Source organism: Salvelinus alpinus, chromosome 20 (genome assembly GCF_045679555.1).
Source record: "Salvelinus alpinus chromosome 20, SLU_Salpinus.1, whole genome shotgun sequence".
In the NCBI taxonomy this organism is placed as follows: domain Eukaryota; kingdom Metazoa; phylum Chordata; class Actinopteri; order Salmoniformes; family Salmonidae; genus Salvelinus; species Salvelinus alpinus.
In genome coordinates, this window is record NC_092105.1 from 43,519,340 (window position 1) to 43,535,709 (window position 16,370).

Here is a 16,370-nt window from a genome sequence, read left to right on the forward strand (position 1 = left end):
TGAAAGAACAGGAAGCGTTGACTGTGTACTTGACAAATGACTGGCATTCCACATTTCTATTCAAAAATGGAAAAAACGAACCGTTTTCACGTTCCCAATTGCACCGTTTTAACGTACACAGACCGTAATTTTAGGGGAAGCTTGACTTAATGTTGTCCACGACATAGTCTAATTATCTTCAATGCCGTAACAACATAGACACAAATACGTTCCGTCAAGCCTCGAGATCAACATTATTTCACGCATTTTGGTTTTTGTTCAATCGCGTGCGGTATCACGCTAGCACTTTATCACTTGACTGTCATTCAGAAAATCCTTTCCTGAATCGGCTGATGTCGCGCGATAATGTCCCCTTGTAACTAAACACACTGTAAAACTTTTCCCTGTAAATTTACAGCATTATACTGGCACCAGAGTTGCCAGTTTCATAGTGTAATTCTGCTTTATAGCAGAGATTTAGCTTTTTCACAGTACTATTTTCCTTACTGTAAAAAAACAAACATATTACAGCATCCCTGCTGTAATTTTATTTATTTCTTTATTTAACCTTTATTTAACTAGGCAATTTACAGTGACATTTTCCCTGAAATCTAAATGTAAGAATAACAATACATTTTTACATAAAATACATTCATTCAAATTGGTAACAACAAGTTAACAACAGAATTGTCAATAGAAGTAACAACAGTTAACACATATGCAACCAAATAAGAGCATTATTACAATACTAATCTAAAAACTATATTGAGTGCCTGTGTGTTTGGGGTGTGGTGGAGAGAGAGACAAAGCGAGAGAGGGAGATAGAGTTAAAATATGGATTGGGCACAATCCTAGATCTATGATCAGGGGCAACTCTATTTGGGGTAAGGGGGTTCTGAGGCAGTGAAACACACTACCGTAGGTTGGGCAGGAGAGCATCCAGGAAGTAGAAGTCAGCTCAGCATCAGGTGTCCTCAAAGGGCTCCATGACAGTCCTCCTCAGTTCTGATTTGTTAGCTCTTCTCACTCTTAATTAGGACAAGCATAGAAAAATAAAGAATAGAATGAGAGAGACAGCATACTAATGAAAGAGTGAACAGGTTTACTAATACTGTAACAATATATGGAACAATGTTGTTTAAATTAGCGGGGAGCAGGTATATGGAACCTCCTGGCCTGAAAAACAATGACATGTGTCGCACAGCTGAGAGCTGAGAGAACCGATCACACAGGGTTGAGGAGGACACGGTGTCCCGATCACACAGGGTTGAGGAGAACACTGTGTCCCGATCACACAGGGTTGAGGAGGACACTGTGTCCCGGTGTTTTTTGCCGTTCATGCTCTCCCCATCAGTGGAGGCTGCTGAGGGGAGGAAGGCTCATAATAATGGCTGGAATGGAGTAAATGGAATGGTATCAAACTCATGAAAAGCATGTTTTTGATACCATTCCAATTACTCTATTCCAGTCATTATTAGTAGCCTTCCTTCCCCTCAGCAGCCTCCACTGCTCCCCATTGACTAGTAGACTATATCACAGTGACATCTAGATGGCTACCAATATTAGTTATTTCTTATGTAGGCTGCCATCCTACTTGAAATATAATCCTGGGAGGGAAAATAAATTGTCCACGTTACTAGTTTCCGCCAGTGACACTGTGATAGGCTACAGCTGCCCACTGCACCTTAGGTCGCAGTCAGCTCGACATTTCACCGGTGCGCTAGTCATCGGCTTTAGTGGCTGGCGAGTACGGCCCACAATGTGGTTTAGCGGTATGTGTAAAATGCGGCCCATGAATCCAGAAAAGAAAACCGTTGTGCTTGTAATATATGAGTCATATATTCTGAACTGCTAGAAACAAGCCATTTATTTGTAGTAATGGTGAAAACACACTTGTCAATTATTATCTGGGTGATGTTTTTCTAGCTAATGTTAGCCAGCTAGCTACAGTAGCCAGCTAGGTTAGCTAAGAAAACATGCAGTAATTCAATGCTGGCTAGCAGTAAAGATACTTATAAACAAGTCAAGGTACCTACTCAGCAGCTGCTGAAAATATTATTTCACTTCACAGCTGCTTCAGAAGATACTTACTAAAATAGTCTGAGCTTCATGTGTCTCACCCAGCAGCATAAGGTTGGCGCCTGTAAGTGAAACTGATCATTTGAATCTACAGTAGGCATAATAATGTATACTATACTGTAAAGAAATACAGTAAGAGTCATTTTTACAGGAGGCTTCCAATTACAGTTAATAACAGGGGGGCTCCCGAGTGGCACAGCGGTCCAAGGCACTGCATCTCAGTACTAGTCACCACAGACCCTGGTTCGATTCCAGGCTGTATCACAACCAGCCGTGATTGGGAGTCCCATAAGGCAGCGCACAATTGGCCCAGCGTCGTCTGGGTTAGGGTTTGGCCGGGGTAGGCTGTCATTGTAAATAAGAATTTGTTCTTAACTGACTTGCCTAGTTAAATAAAGGTTAAATAATTCTATATTTTTTAAACAGTTGTTTTGCATTTCACCCATAATGCAGTGCAATCTACAGTATTTTACTGTGCATTCTACAGTGTTTTGCTGTTGAAATTACAGAAACGTCTTACAGTGCAGCTGGACATGAATTGCGCCTCAAACAACAATATGCATGAATTATTGAAGAACCCCATACCGTTTAATTAATGATGGTAAAGTCACACTCTCTGTTGGAAGCATTCGATTTTGCAATCACATACAATATTTTGGATATGTGTTATCACACCATAACATAGGGAGATGTTACAAGGTTACAGTGCACTTTCGAGATTGTCATACAGAATAGTGGCCAAGAGCAATATGACAGCATCAAGTTCAATGTGTAATCCAACTGTTAAATGCTTCAATTGTTAAATGTTAAAAGACAAACAACAGTATCATAAATGTAAGGAAAGAAAGGTAGTGTTTTATATCACACGATTTCTGGCTAATCTGTGAAGACTCCAAGCATGAGAAAGGGTTTAAACAGGTTTTGATTCAACTAATGAATTATATTGAATGTGTCTATGTTGCCCCTTTATGTCTTAATGTATTCACATAAAAAAAGCAAATTATTATTAATGACCTTGTAATAGCTTCAAACATTTGTCCACTACAAGAAATGCTCACAGGTACTCTAGTTTATAGAAAGACCCATATGCATGTAAGAACATAGATGCTTAGTCATTTGAATTTGACAGGATTTTCCCATACTGTTTTTCAGGCTGATAAATTCCACATGTACGTCAATTACTGTAAAAACAAACCGGATTCCAGCCAACTCATCTTGGAGCATGCTGGAAGCTTCTTCGATGTAAGTGAATGAGTTGTCTGTCCTCTTCTGCCTGTAGGTGGTGCCAATGAGCCATTTATTCCAACGCTAAACAGGAGTCATCTTTTTTCTGCTTACTTACTGCCATTTGTCTCTTTGCATTACAGTGCGCAGTCTTATGGCTTCCGTTCCAAATGGCACCCTCTTTATTTTACAGTGCACTACTTATGAACGGTGGCCATAGGGTTCCAGTCGAAAGTAGTGCGCTATATAGTCATAGGGAATAGTGTGCCACTTGGGAGGAACACATGATTATAGGCTATGAACACATGATTATAGGCTATGAACACATTAAAGTATATCAATGTCAACGTCACTATGTTTCAGTCATCATGATGTCGTAAATTCTGTGTGCAGGAAATCCAGCAGCGACACGGATTGGCCAACTCCATCTCCTCGTACCTTATCAAGCCAGTGCAGAGGATCACTAAGTACCAGCTTCTCCTCAAGGTAGGGAACATGATGGGAGAGAAGGTCTGCGTCCCAAATGAAAATAAAGCTCTTTGGCCACGCACACCAGTGGTGGATTTTGCGTTGAAAGAAGGGTGCAAATAACCCCATACCTACTGTAGAATATGGTGGTAGATCATTGATATTATGGGTCTATTTTTCTTCCACTGGTCCTGGGGTGCTTGTTAAGGTCAACGGCATCATGAACTTTACCCAGTACCAGGACATTTTAACCAAAAGCCTGGTTGCCTTTACCAGGAGGCTGAATCTTGGCCGCAAGTGGATTTTCCAGCAAGACAATAACCCCAAGCAGACATCAAAATCCACAAAGAAATGGTTAATTGACCACAAAATCAACATTTTGCAATGGCCATCTCAGTCTCTGGACTTGAACACCATTTAAAACCTGTGGTTTGAATTGAAAAGGGCAGTTCATAAGAGAAGACAAAGGATATCAAGGATCTGGAAAGATTCTGTATGCAGGAATGGTCTAAGATCCCTCCTGACGTGTTCTCCAATCTCATAAAACATTTTAGAAAAAGTCTCAGTGCCATTACCCTAGCAGGGGAGGGTGCTAGAGTATTGAAAACAGGAGTGTCAATCATTTTGATCCATATCTTTTTGAGAGAAAAAACTTATATTTATTTTCTGTTAAACAAAATATTTTTCTCTGAGCATTTGTATTAATATAAGTATTATTTTTGGGGGGATACAATATGGCTCAGTATTTTGTATTATTTATTTTATACAGTCTTTTTTTTGTTCATCTTCAAGGGTGCCAATAATTTTGGTCATGACTGTATATAGGTTATAGGGTGCCATTTGTGATTCGGACAAGGAGGAAACTGGGCCTCTTATCATCCAGGCCACTTCCCCCAGGAAATATGGAACATCAAAGCATTCTTCCACTTCTACCCCTCTCTCTCTCTCTTTCTCTCTCTCTCTCTCTCTCTCTCTCTCTCTCTCTCTCTCTCTCTCTCTCTCTCTCTCTCTCTCTCTCTCTCTCTCTCTCTCTCTCTCTCTCTCTCTCTCTCTTCCTTCTCACACCCTCTCTCACTATCTCACTCCCTGTCTCCCCTGTCTTCCCTCCCTCCTTTCTGCCCCTGTCGCTTCCTCTCTATCTCATCAGTATGTACACGTGGGTTTCCTTATCAATCTCATTAAGGACTTGCCAAGAGACGTCCGATTCCCCTGCCTGTGTTTTGGCCCTTAGCTCTGTGTTATATGTTCATAATAGCACTTAGTGATGTGTCTGAATCTCATCACGCAGTATCTTAGGCTTGCATCCCAAATGGCACCCTATGCCCTATCCTATATAGTGCACTTACGGAATAGGGTGCCATTTGGGCCGTAGACAGTATCTTGCATACAGAGAGCCCCTTTACAGTGTCTGGTATAAGAAATAGAGTTGAAACAATTTCCAGACATGTCTTCTCAAAATTACTGTTCTTAGCCCTCTTATTTTATAATAAAAAAATAACCAGCTGGGAAAAATTGTTGTTCTGTGTTTAACATGCATGCCAGGAACTGTAATCAACGCACTGGAACGGGTGAAAATTGTCCAAATGCCATGTTTCAGGAGCTGCTGACCTGCTGTGAGGAGGGGAAGGGGGAGATTAAGGATGGCCTGGAGGTTATGCTTAGTGTCCCCAAGAGGGCCAACGACGCCATGCACGTCGCCATGCTGGAAGGTACAGCAGGAGGGAGGCCTGTGTTAAAAACGTCTCTCTAAATTCCTTAGCTAGGGTGTTCCATCACTTCATGTGGAAGTAAACTAACTAACCTTATCCCTTTAAGGGACAGTGGGGAAATATGCAGTAAGACCTGCACAGCATGGAATAACACTATCTAGTAGACAAGTGTAAAGCTGTAAGGTTGTCTCTCTGTCAGAGTTGGGGGTAATTGGAATTGAAGTCCGACAATTCAGGAACTAAACTGACATTAGTAATTCAATAATCGCAAAATAAAATGGCATCGATTTTCAATGATTTCTCAATCAATTGAAAAGGAGAAGCAATTAATTGAATAAAAATTTAATCATAATAATTCAAATGAATTCAATTCAAATTGACCCCAACTCTACTGTCTGTACTGCATTGCTGTATTTAAAGAGCCATGTGATCTCCGGCAGGTTTCGATGAGAATCTGGATGTGCAGGGAGAGCTGTTCATCCAGGACACGTTCCAGGTGTGGGATCCCAAGTCTCTGATCCGGAAGGGCCGGGACCGTCATCTCTTCCTGTTCGAGATCTCCCTGGTGTTCAGCAAGGAGATCAAGGACTCGGCTGGACGCACCAAATACGCCTTCAAGAGCAAACTGCTGGTAGGACTTAGGACTGGACTCGTTTTCTAGCCTCTTTTTTTCAACTTCTCTTCTGTTCTCTCCCCTCCCCTCTCCTCTCCCCTCCCCTCCTCCCTACCTGCTCTACAGTTAAAGTTCAAGTCTGAGGTCAATTTGGAAGGAATGCATCTGCACTTGACTTGACACATCTGTGGAATGAGACTGGTCATCTAGTCGTTTGGAGTTCCAGCTTTTCAAGGGAATTCCGCTCAAGATAGCACTGATGTTTTCATATAGATAATGTATCATCCAGCTGGCCAAGCTGTGAACCTAATAATACTGGAAGGATGTGATGCCTTGCATGTGTCCCGGAGACTCATGGGGAGTTGGATCGGAAGGGCAGGTGCTTTTAGCCAGTGGAGATGTTTTCCCCACACTGTGGGCCGAGAGCTTAGCCATCCAATTCCCTTTGATCTGCATCCAGCCTTGGCTTGCTGGCTGAGATGTGTAAAGCCCCCATTGTGTGTGTGCACGCTCGTGCGCGCGCGTTGGATGGGTGCAAGAGTATTTGTGCTATTGTAGTGCTACGATTCGTACAATGCTCATTTTATGTCGATATTTTAGCCTTCTTATTTGAAAAAAAAATGTCTCTCTCAATTGAGTGTCTGCTAAATGACTAAAATGTACATTATGTGTAAGCAGGACTGGACTGTGGTGTGTGTGTGTGGGTGGGTGTTAATTGCCCGCTTGTATAATAGGCTACAGTATATTCAGGGTGTTTTAGAGGAAGCTGGGGAGGGAGAATAAAAAGAGCCAGGTGTTGAATACATGAAAGAGCAGATGGCGTGGTCCGGAAATTAAAGCTTCCTCTCACTGTGCATGAATTATGAATATGCATATGTGCGTGTCCAATAACAACTGTTCCAAATCAAATCAAATTCAATGTGTTTATAAAGCCCTTTTTGCATCAGCAGATGTCACAAAGTGCTTGTTACAGAAACCTAGCCTAAAAACATAGAAACCTAGAGAGACGATAATAATCACAGTGGTTGTAGAGGGTGCAACAGGTCAGCACCTCAGGAGTAAATGTCAGTTGGCTTTTCATAGCCAAGCATTCAGAGGTTGAGACAGCAGGTGCGATAGATAGAGAGAGGGAGGGAGACAGAGAGAGAGAGAGGGTCCTGTCCAACGATAACCCCGGACAGGGCCTACCAGGCAGGATATAACCCCACCCACTTTTCCAAAGAGCATCCGCCACACCGCTAGAGGGATGTCAACAGACCACCAACTTACTACCCTGAGACAAGGCTGAGTATAGCCCACGGAGATCTCCTCCACCGCACGAGGCCGAGGGGGCGCAAAACCGGACAGGAAGATCATCTCAGTGACTCAAACCACTCATGTCGAGTATAGCGGGGGAAAAAAGCCTGGCACGACGTGACGCACCTCTCCTAGGGACGGCATGTAGGAGCACTAGTAAGCCCCCGTAATAGGGTAAGAGGCAGAGAATCCCAGTGGAGAGAGGGGAGCCGGCCAGGCAGAGACAGGACCTACAATCATAGGACCTGCTGAAGAGATGTGTCCAGGTTGCGCTCCAAATGGCACCCTATAGCCTTTATGGTGAGAGCCCTATGGGCCCTGGTCTAAAGTAGTGCACTATATAGGGAACGGGGTGTCATTTGGGACACACAGCCAGCCAGGACCAAGGGACCAGTGGAGGCTGCTGAGGTGAGGACAGCTCATAATAATGGCTGGAACAGAGCGAATGGAATGGCATCAAACACATGGAAATCCGCTCCAGCCATTACCTCGAGCTCGTCCTCCCCAATTAAGGTGCCACCAACCTACTGTGACAGGGACATAGAGGAAAGTTGGGTGGGATTTACTATGACTGTATCTTAATGTACCTCTTAAATTCCTTTTCAGAAAGGGAACATTGCTATTAGTTTTTATGATATATAGTTATAGTATATCGTTTTTATGATATTCAATGATATACTGAACATATGATGATTTGGAAGGTTCCAAGTCATAAAAAAGCAGTTTCAAGACTTGACATTTTGTTCTTCTCCATATCCAGACATCAGAGCTGGGCGTGACGGAGCACATTGAAGGGGACCCCTGTAAGTTTGCTCTGTGGGCTGGAAGGACCCCCTCATCTGACAACAAGACTGTCCTCAAGGTAGGTCTATGCTTCTTGCTGATCTCGAAAGCATTACAAAGTAGGAGTGCTGATCCAGGATCAGTTTTCCCTTTTCGATCATAATTAATATGATCATATATGGACAGGTGAGACCTGATCCTTAATCAGCACTCCTACTCTGAGACACTTTGTGAATACGGGCGCAGGTCCCTTAAAGCTGCCTTCTACTGATCTTCAAGATGGTTCAGTACAGGGTGAAAGGTAGCTTTAGGTCATGTGTCACAATGCCAAACCCACACTAATTGAGGGGCCATAAAAAAGTGACATATACCCTTCCTAAAGACTGGGGCTGTAAGGGCCATGCCTTGCAGAAAGCATCATTTACAGGGCAACGCCTTCATGGTTACGTTGCAGTTTTTCTCCTTTGTACGCCAACACCTTCTCTTGCCAGAGGCCAGAGGATAAAAAAAGACCAATCAATATGATGTGTCTCACTCTCCTCCCCAGGCGTCCAGTATTGAAGCAAAGCAGGAGTGGATCAAGAACATCCGGGAGGTGATCCAGGAGAGGATCATCCACCTCAAGGGGGCGCTGAAGGAGCCCATCCACATGCCCAAAACCCCAGCCAAGCCACGCAACAACAGCAAGAGGTGAGTAGGCCCAGCACTCGCTCCAGGTTGACGTTTCCCCTAGGTACAGATCTGGGATCAGCTTCCTCTCTCCCAATCCTAACCTTAACCATTAGTGGGGAAAATGGTGTACTGATCAGTGTCTAGGGGCAACTTCGCCCTACTCCTTATCACTCGGCCATGGCAGGCACCCACGTAAGCAACACTGTCAGTAGGCGTATTTATAAAGTTCCCACATTTGTTATAATCTAATCTCTGTTCGTATATTTCATAGATCAGTGTGACTCATTCTATTTAATTTGGTCTGGATGGCTGAAGATAAGATACTGTACACCCTCTTCAAGAAACATCAAGACAGACAGAGATAAGACACTTCACTTCTAACTGGTGTGTGTGTGTGTGTGTGTGTGTGTGTGTGTGTGTGTGTGTGTGTGTGTGTGTGTGTGTGTGTGTGTGTGTGTGTGTGTGTGTGTGTGTGTGTGTGTGTGTGTGTGTGTGTGTGTGTGCGTGTGTGCGGATCCAGGGATGCTGGTGAGGATGCAGACAGCCAGGGTGACGGCAGCAGCCAGCCAGACACCATCTCCATCGCTTCTAGAACTTCTCAGAACACTGTGGACAGTGATAAGGTAGGAGGACATCTGCAGGAACATCTCAAGTATAAGTACTGATTTGGGATCAGGTCCCCCATATCCATATTATTCATTATGATCTAAAAGGCAAAACTGATCAGCACTCCAATCCTGAGATTCTTTATGAACATGAGCCCTAAACATCTTCTTTATTCCCTGTAGGCCTACAGCAATAAGTCCACATATTAAATATTTACCATACACAATATCAAGCAAATAAGTGTGAAATATGAATGACTTTAATATCTGATATGTACTTTTTTTTTTATTATGCTGACATTGATTGGCTCCTTCATAGCTCCGCCCCCCCTGTGGGTCACCATGGACAGCTGATTGACAATCGGGGTTTCCCTGGCCTCTCTTATGTTCCAAGCAGGGGCTGTGACCTGCCATTAGAGCTGAGGCTCCCCAGTAGGTTAGATGGAAAAACAATCATGTGAAACTATGAAACCTCTGTTCAGGCTTTGTGCAGGCATGTGCCCTCATGCAACATACGAAGGACTGTTTGAAATCAATGTAAGGATACATTTGATTCCTAATTTGCTCTTGAAAAAAAGGTGTGTGAGTTAAAGGGAGGGTTCATCTAATTTACATGTTTGGGTAAAATTCCTCTTACCTTGAGTTGTCTATGTAGGCCAGTAGTGACAGCATCCACGATAATTAGTTGTTAAATTTAGCTACCGGCAGTAGTTAGCATGACTGATGAACATTATGGTTGAGTTCCTGCACATCTACATTGCATTGCGTCAATCAACCAGTGGTTGCGTTCCACGTCATCGACTGTGCAGTCGGGCGTCAGATTGCTTTATCTATTATGTTTTTAGCTGATATGTTAAATACCTAGTTGGGTAGGAACTCAACCGTTGTTGTGAAGCTGGTTGTTGTCTTAACTTTTGGAAGATTTCCCTCCCTATGACCCACTCCCTCTCTCTCTGGGCTCAACTCCACTGCAGCTGGGCCCTCCAGCCTTCTGTTGTCTTGGAGAGCAGCCAGGCTTGGGTGTCTTGGCCTGGGGTCCCATTTTCCCTCTGCTCTGGAGGGTGGAGAGTGGTGTACGAAAGAGAGAGAGAGAAGCTGCATCCCCAAACTCCCAAATGGTACCTTATTCCCTATATAGTGCACTCCTTTTAACCAGAGCCCTATGGACTAAATAGGGAATAGGGTGCCATTTGGGACGCATGCAGAGAGAGAGAGCGAGCGTGGCCTGGCCAGTCCATTGTGATGCCCTGTGACCTTTTCACACAGTACGCCCACACTTTGCCCCTGCGCTAAATGTCACTCTGCCACACACAGCAGAAACATAGACTGGGCTCTAGAAACGGCTGCCCTAACAGAGTGACAGGCAAATCCTCGTTGAGCTTGTGATGAATAGGTGTGATTTGAGGGAAGTTAATGGAACAGCCGAGTGTGTGTGTGTTGCTTTCTCTCTCGGTGGAGGATGTCGCAACTAAATAACACTATTATTTCATTCCTTCTCAAGGTGGGAGGGTTGTCTTGTTGCTCTTTGGAAGGCTTTAAACAGAAAGACATTCCTCAGTGCTGGAGCTCCCTTATAGTTCAATGCAATTTCCTTAAGCTATATTCCAGTGTTGCATGCTGTTATGAATAGCCAAAAAAAATAAGTTCCTAACACCAAACCCGGTCTGATTTGAGCCGCCAAGTGTCACCGACTGACTGTCAGGAGGGTTTTTCTCTCTCTTGATATTTTCTCTCAGGCCGAGCCATGTCAATCTTTCCACAGCCTGTTTTTGTCTTGGAAATGACTCTCTTCCTGGTGCTGTTGTGGTCTTTCTAAGCCCTTCCAGTGTCGTCGTCTGGTCCAAGCTGACAGTTAGCCACTCCGCACAGATAGACACGATATCTCTGCTCCCACCCGACCACCCTGCTGTGACTGTCACTGTGGGAGGATTTGTTTTTCTCCCTGCATGGAGATGGAACAGCTAGGCTGCATCTTAAATGACACCCTATTTCCTGTGGGCCCTGGTCAAAGTGTATAGTAACTAGGGTGCCATTTGGGATGCACGCCCTAGGCTGTTTCCTGGGCTTGTCTAGCTGCCGTCTGTCTCCAACTCATGTGCGGTGTATATATGGCTAACAATTACAAAGAAAGCAGCTAGGAAAGCATTTCCAGTGGTGTGCTTCTACTTTGCTGTGTTTTTACGACAGAGTTCACATGGGTGTGTTTGTCCTCTGTCCCTCATGCTGCACATCACATGGATGTGTTGTCGGCTCATTCCCTAAACCAAGGTTGTGCCTCTCTTCATTACTGTACGTTGACTAAATCAAATCTATTTTATCCCCTCCTTCATCCCCGGCTCACCATATAATGAAGCTGTTCTCCAATCGCCACCGCTGTATCCGCCAGTCATGAGACTGGCCTCGTGCTCCTCGGATGGGAGATGCGGGTTATCTCTGTCTCTCTCTCTGTCTCTCTCTCTCTCTCGCTCTCTCTCTCTTTCTGTGTGTGTGTTTCCTCTCAAGGAAGGACAACTGTGGTTCAATTTGGGCTTAGCTGTGCTGCAGGAATATATGCCACACCTTCCCTCTGTCTCTCAGACACACACTTTCTCTCTCCACAACACACACATGCTACCCCACGCCCCCCCCCCAAGTTGCTCTTCTGCTTAACAAATGGGTCTTTATATGTTGGCTAGGCCTTCTATAAGACAGTAAATTCACCTTTATTAGCATGAAATAAATATGCTATAGGCTATGCTGATCCTTGGTTGGGTGCACACATGCAGTAGTGTGTTATTATGACCCGTCGTGTCTACTACTCATAGTAAGCCTGTGTTAGAGTTCTTCATGGGTCCAAGTAGGACCCGATTAACCTGGACCCGACCCGAACGTTGACCCTCTGGTCTGGGTTGGGCCCTGTTTGATTGTCATCGGGTCTCTGGTATATACATTTGATAGACCCGAGACCCAATGACAATCAAACAGAAGCCTTTCTGTCGAGGGTCAACAACAGAATTTCGTACCCGGTTGGGACCCGTGAAGACAACAACCACAAGCTTTCTATGAGTAGTGGAGACGACAGGGTCATAATAACACTGCCTGTCTCCCTGTCTGGTTCAGCCAATCAAAGGAAAGAGCTTGAACTGAGCTTAACTCTGCAGCACAGACCGAGATAGCAGAGCAAAGAGACACCATGCCAAAGTGGATGAGCTTTAAACTTTTCAAGGAGAGCAGTCACGTAAGTAACCAGACCCTAGCTTTTCTCCCAAAGTAGCTCAGAACATTTTAAAGACCTTCTTTGACATCTAGAGAGCGTTTTGGATAGGCTACGGGTCATTTGTCATTTTAAACTGTGTCCTGCCAGATGTCTACTGTGCTGTTTTTGCCAAATCTATTGATTTTATGTTTTGCTTGATCTTCAACTTTTTAAGATTGTAATTCTAATGTCTGAGTCACACATGTGAGAGTCATAACTGTACATGGTAGTATATATAGCCTCCACATATTCACCAAAGTAGAGAAATATATATATATATATACCGTATGTCACCACATAGGAAATATCATTCATTGGAGTCGTATTGTAGTCACACGAGATGTGTTCATGTGGCTAGCGTCAGATGGCTAAAGGAGCAGAAGCAACTTGGGGGGGGGGCGTGGGCTATATACACAAGTAGTATATATAGCCTCCACATATTCACCAAAGTAGAGAAATATATATATATATATACCGTATGTCACCACATAGGAAATATCATTCATTGGAGTCGTATTGTAGTCACACGAGATGTGTTCATGTGGCTAGCGTCAGATGGCTAAAGGAGCAGAAGCACATTGCTGTGTTGAAAGGGAGTTCCTTCCCCCACGTCCCAGTAGTAGAGCAGATTGCTGGTTAAACTGTGAGGGCTGGCTAGGCCAGTCGACACAGGAAGCAGGCTATTAAGTTAACTGCCTCAATGAGATGGTACTGACTGACCTACTGACGTTCTGAAGATCCAGTTGCATCTCTCTGGAGTGGATCTTGGCATCCTAGCAACGTGACAAAAAGAAAAAACATGGTCAGGAAGATTTTCGTTCTAGAAACTGATCAAATAGTGTTGAATTATAGGATCTTTATGGCTCTGGCTCAAGACATGATTGCAAAAGATCAACCCTATAGTGGCTTATGTCTTGTCTACGCTATGCACCTAGTTTAACTGAGTGTATACGCAGACTTTGGTTGAAATACTATTTGAAATCAATTCAAGTACTGCATCTGTGCTTGGTTAAGCTGGCCTTTTGCGGTGGAACCGATTTTAGAAAAGTCCCAACAATGTAAACCAGAGAGGATTGTGGTTTTTACTAAAAAGAAAATACTGTAAATCACCAAGACTTCTTTTAATATAGGAAATCTGTCTTTAATGTAATCAAGGTATGAAGTGTGTTATTTTCTAATACAATCTATTTTTGGGCTTATTTGTGGTCAATTTGCTTCGTACACCTTCTTTTAATTATGCTTCGGCCCCCCGACCATCAGCTCGAAAACAAAAATCGTCCCTCGATTGAATTGAGTTGACTGCCCCTGGTGTAAAGCCTGCTCTCTAGGCAGGCTAAAGGAAACGATCAAGATTTCAATTTGAACCCAGGTCTGTAAGTCATTTTATATTGTCTGACTGTAGGAGAGTGAGTGAGGCTTTGTTGACATGACTATGCAACAGGCGTGTGTCTTTATGACTGAAAAGTTTTTTTTGTAGGCAGCGCTCGGCTGATATTCAAAATGAGATCAACACTAGTCTCCGAAACATCCTGAGTACTACAGGAGTACAAAATAATATGGCATTGATATTTTCCCCCCTCATGGATACCCTGTCTACTGTAATTGTCTACTGTAATAGGCCTAGTTCCAATTCAGTTAAGTTTGAATATAGTCAGTCTGTCAATTATATATAACTTATAGGCCTATGTGTTACGTTTGTTCTTCAATGGACTCCCAGACATTCTTATGAATCATAATAACATTTTAAAATAAACAAAAATGGAAGAAAACAGACAGAAACAGGGAGGGACTTGCCCAGTACTAAAAACATGTTTTTTGGGTTCCATTGCAAAACGCTTTGCGACGGTGTGCACTAATGAATATGACCCTGAGCATTGTTTAACGTGTGTACCCTGTACCCTTTCGCATGGCCGCATCTCTGGTTGACCTGGAGATCTCTTAGCAACGGTCTCCGTCTCCCCCCGGGTGAAGGTGACCTAATACCCTGCAGATGGTGTCGAGGGGAGATGAGATGAAGGCTTGTGTCCCAAGTGGTACTCTATTCTCTACATAGTGCAGTACTTTTGACCAGAGTATGGGCCATTTGGGACGCAGCCGAGATGAGATGGACGGCTCCGGTCACATCTGCTGCAGCTTAGACCCAACATGTCATGCCAGCTCCATTCTACCGTATAGCCTCTAAATCTATGTCCCAAATGGCATGCTATTCCAAGTATAGTGCACTACTTTAATCCAGGGCCCCATGTTTAATCTTTTGCAGCTATCTGATGTAAAGAGACCTCTAAAACATGCTCTTTATTTTCTGTGGGGGGGTCAAAGCTGTCTACTTGGCTCTCAAAAGCAGGGTTATACATATACTGTGCCCCAAAACCCACCCTATTATCTAAACTCAGCAAAAAACAAACGTCCCTTTTTTCAGGACCCTGTCGTTCAGATATAATTCGTAAAAATCCAAATAACTTCACAGATCTTCATTGTAAAGGGTTTAAACACTTTTTCCCCATGCTTGTTCAATGAACCATAAACAATTAATGAACATGCACCTGTGGAACGGTCGTTAAGACTCTAACAGCTTACAGACGGTAGGCAATTAAGGTCACAGTTATGAAAACTTAGGACACTAAAAAGGCCTTTCTACTGACTCTGAAAAACACCAAAAGAAAGATGCCCAGGGTCCCTGCTAATCAGCGTGAACATGCCTTAGGCATGCTTAGGCACCCCTATTACTAGCCTGTTCAACCTCTCTTTCGTATCATCTGAGATTCCCAAAGATTGGAAAGCTGCCGCGGTCATCCCCCTCTTCAAAGGGGGTGACACTCTAGACCCAAACTGCTACAGACATATCTATCCTACCCTGTCTTTCTAAGGTCTTCGAAAGCCAAGTTAACAAACAGATTACCAACCATTTTGAATCCCACCGTACCTTCTCCGCTATGCAATCTGGTTTCAGGGCTGGTCATGGGTGCACCTCAGCCACGCTCAAAGTCCTAAACGACATCATAACCGCCATCGATAAGAGACATTACTGTGCAGCCGTATTCATCGACCTGGCCAAGGCTTTCGACTCTGTCAATCACCACATTCTAATTGGCAGACTCGACAGCCTTGGTTTCTCAAATGATTGCCTCGCCTGGTTTACCAACTACTTCTCAGATAGAGTTCATTGTGTCAAATCGGATAGCCTGTTGTCCGGACCTCTGGCAGTCTCTATGGGGGTGCCTCAAGGTTCAATCCTCGGGCCGACTCTCTTCTCTGTATACATCAATGATGTTGCTCTTGCTGCTGGTGATTCTCTGATACACCTCTACGCAGACGACACCATTCTGTATACTTCTGGCCCCTCTTTGGACACTGTGTTAACTAACCTCCAGACGAGCTTCAATGCCATACAACTCTCCTTCCGTGGCCTCCAACTGCTCTTAAATGCTAGTAAAACTAAATGCATGCTATTCAACCGATCACTGCCCGCACCTGCTCGACCCGTCCAGCATCACTACTCTGGACGGCTCTGACTTAGAATACGTGTACAACTACACATACCTAGGTGTCTGGTTAGACTAAACTCTCCTTCCAGACTCCCGTTAAGCATCTCCAATCCAAAATTAAATCTAGAATTGGCTTCCTATATCGCAACAAAGCATCCTTCACTCATGCTGCCAAACATACCCTCGTAAAACTGACCATTCTACCGATTATCGACTTCGGTG

General features: G+C 43.9%; 1 protein-coding gene across 5 annotated transcripts in view; it reads left to right on the plus strand.

Annotated features, from left to right (window-relative positions):
- LOC139546945 (kalirin-like) overlaps positions 1 to 16,370 on the plus strand; it is a 258,891-nt gene that overhangs the window by 190,602 nt on the left and 51,919 nt on the right. For all 5 annotated transcript variants that reach the window (XR_011669290.1, XM_071355934.1, XM_071355937.1 and 2 more), the window contains exons 27-33: positions 3,211 to 3,300; positions 3,676 to 3,768; positions 5,348 to 5,459; positions 5,900 to 6,090; positions 8,129 to 8,230; positions 8,699 to 8,841; positions 9,344 to 9,446. Coding sequence is in view for 4 of the 5 variants with exons in the window: in XM_071355934.1 (XP_071212035.1) it covers positions 3,211 to 3,300; positions 3,676 to 3,768; positions 5,348 to 5,459; positions 5,900 to 6,090; positions 8,129 to 8,230; positions 8,699 to 8,841; positions 9,344 to 9,446 (834 nt within the window). In the remaining variant the exon portion in view is untranslated. The remainder of the gene's footprint in view (positions 1 to 3,210; positions 3,301 to 3,675; positions 3,769 to 5,347; positions 5,460 to 5,899; positions 6,091 to 8,128; positions 8,231 to 8,698; positions 8,842 to 9,343; positions 9,447 to 16,370) is intronic.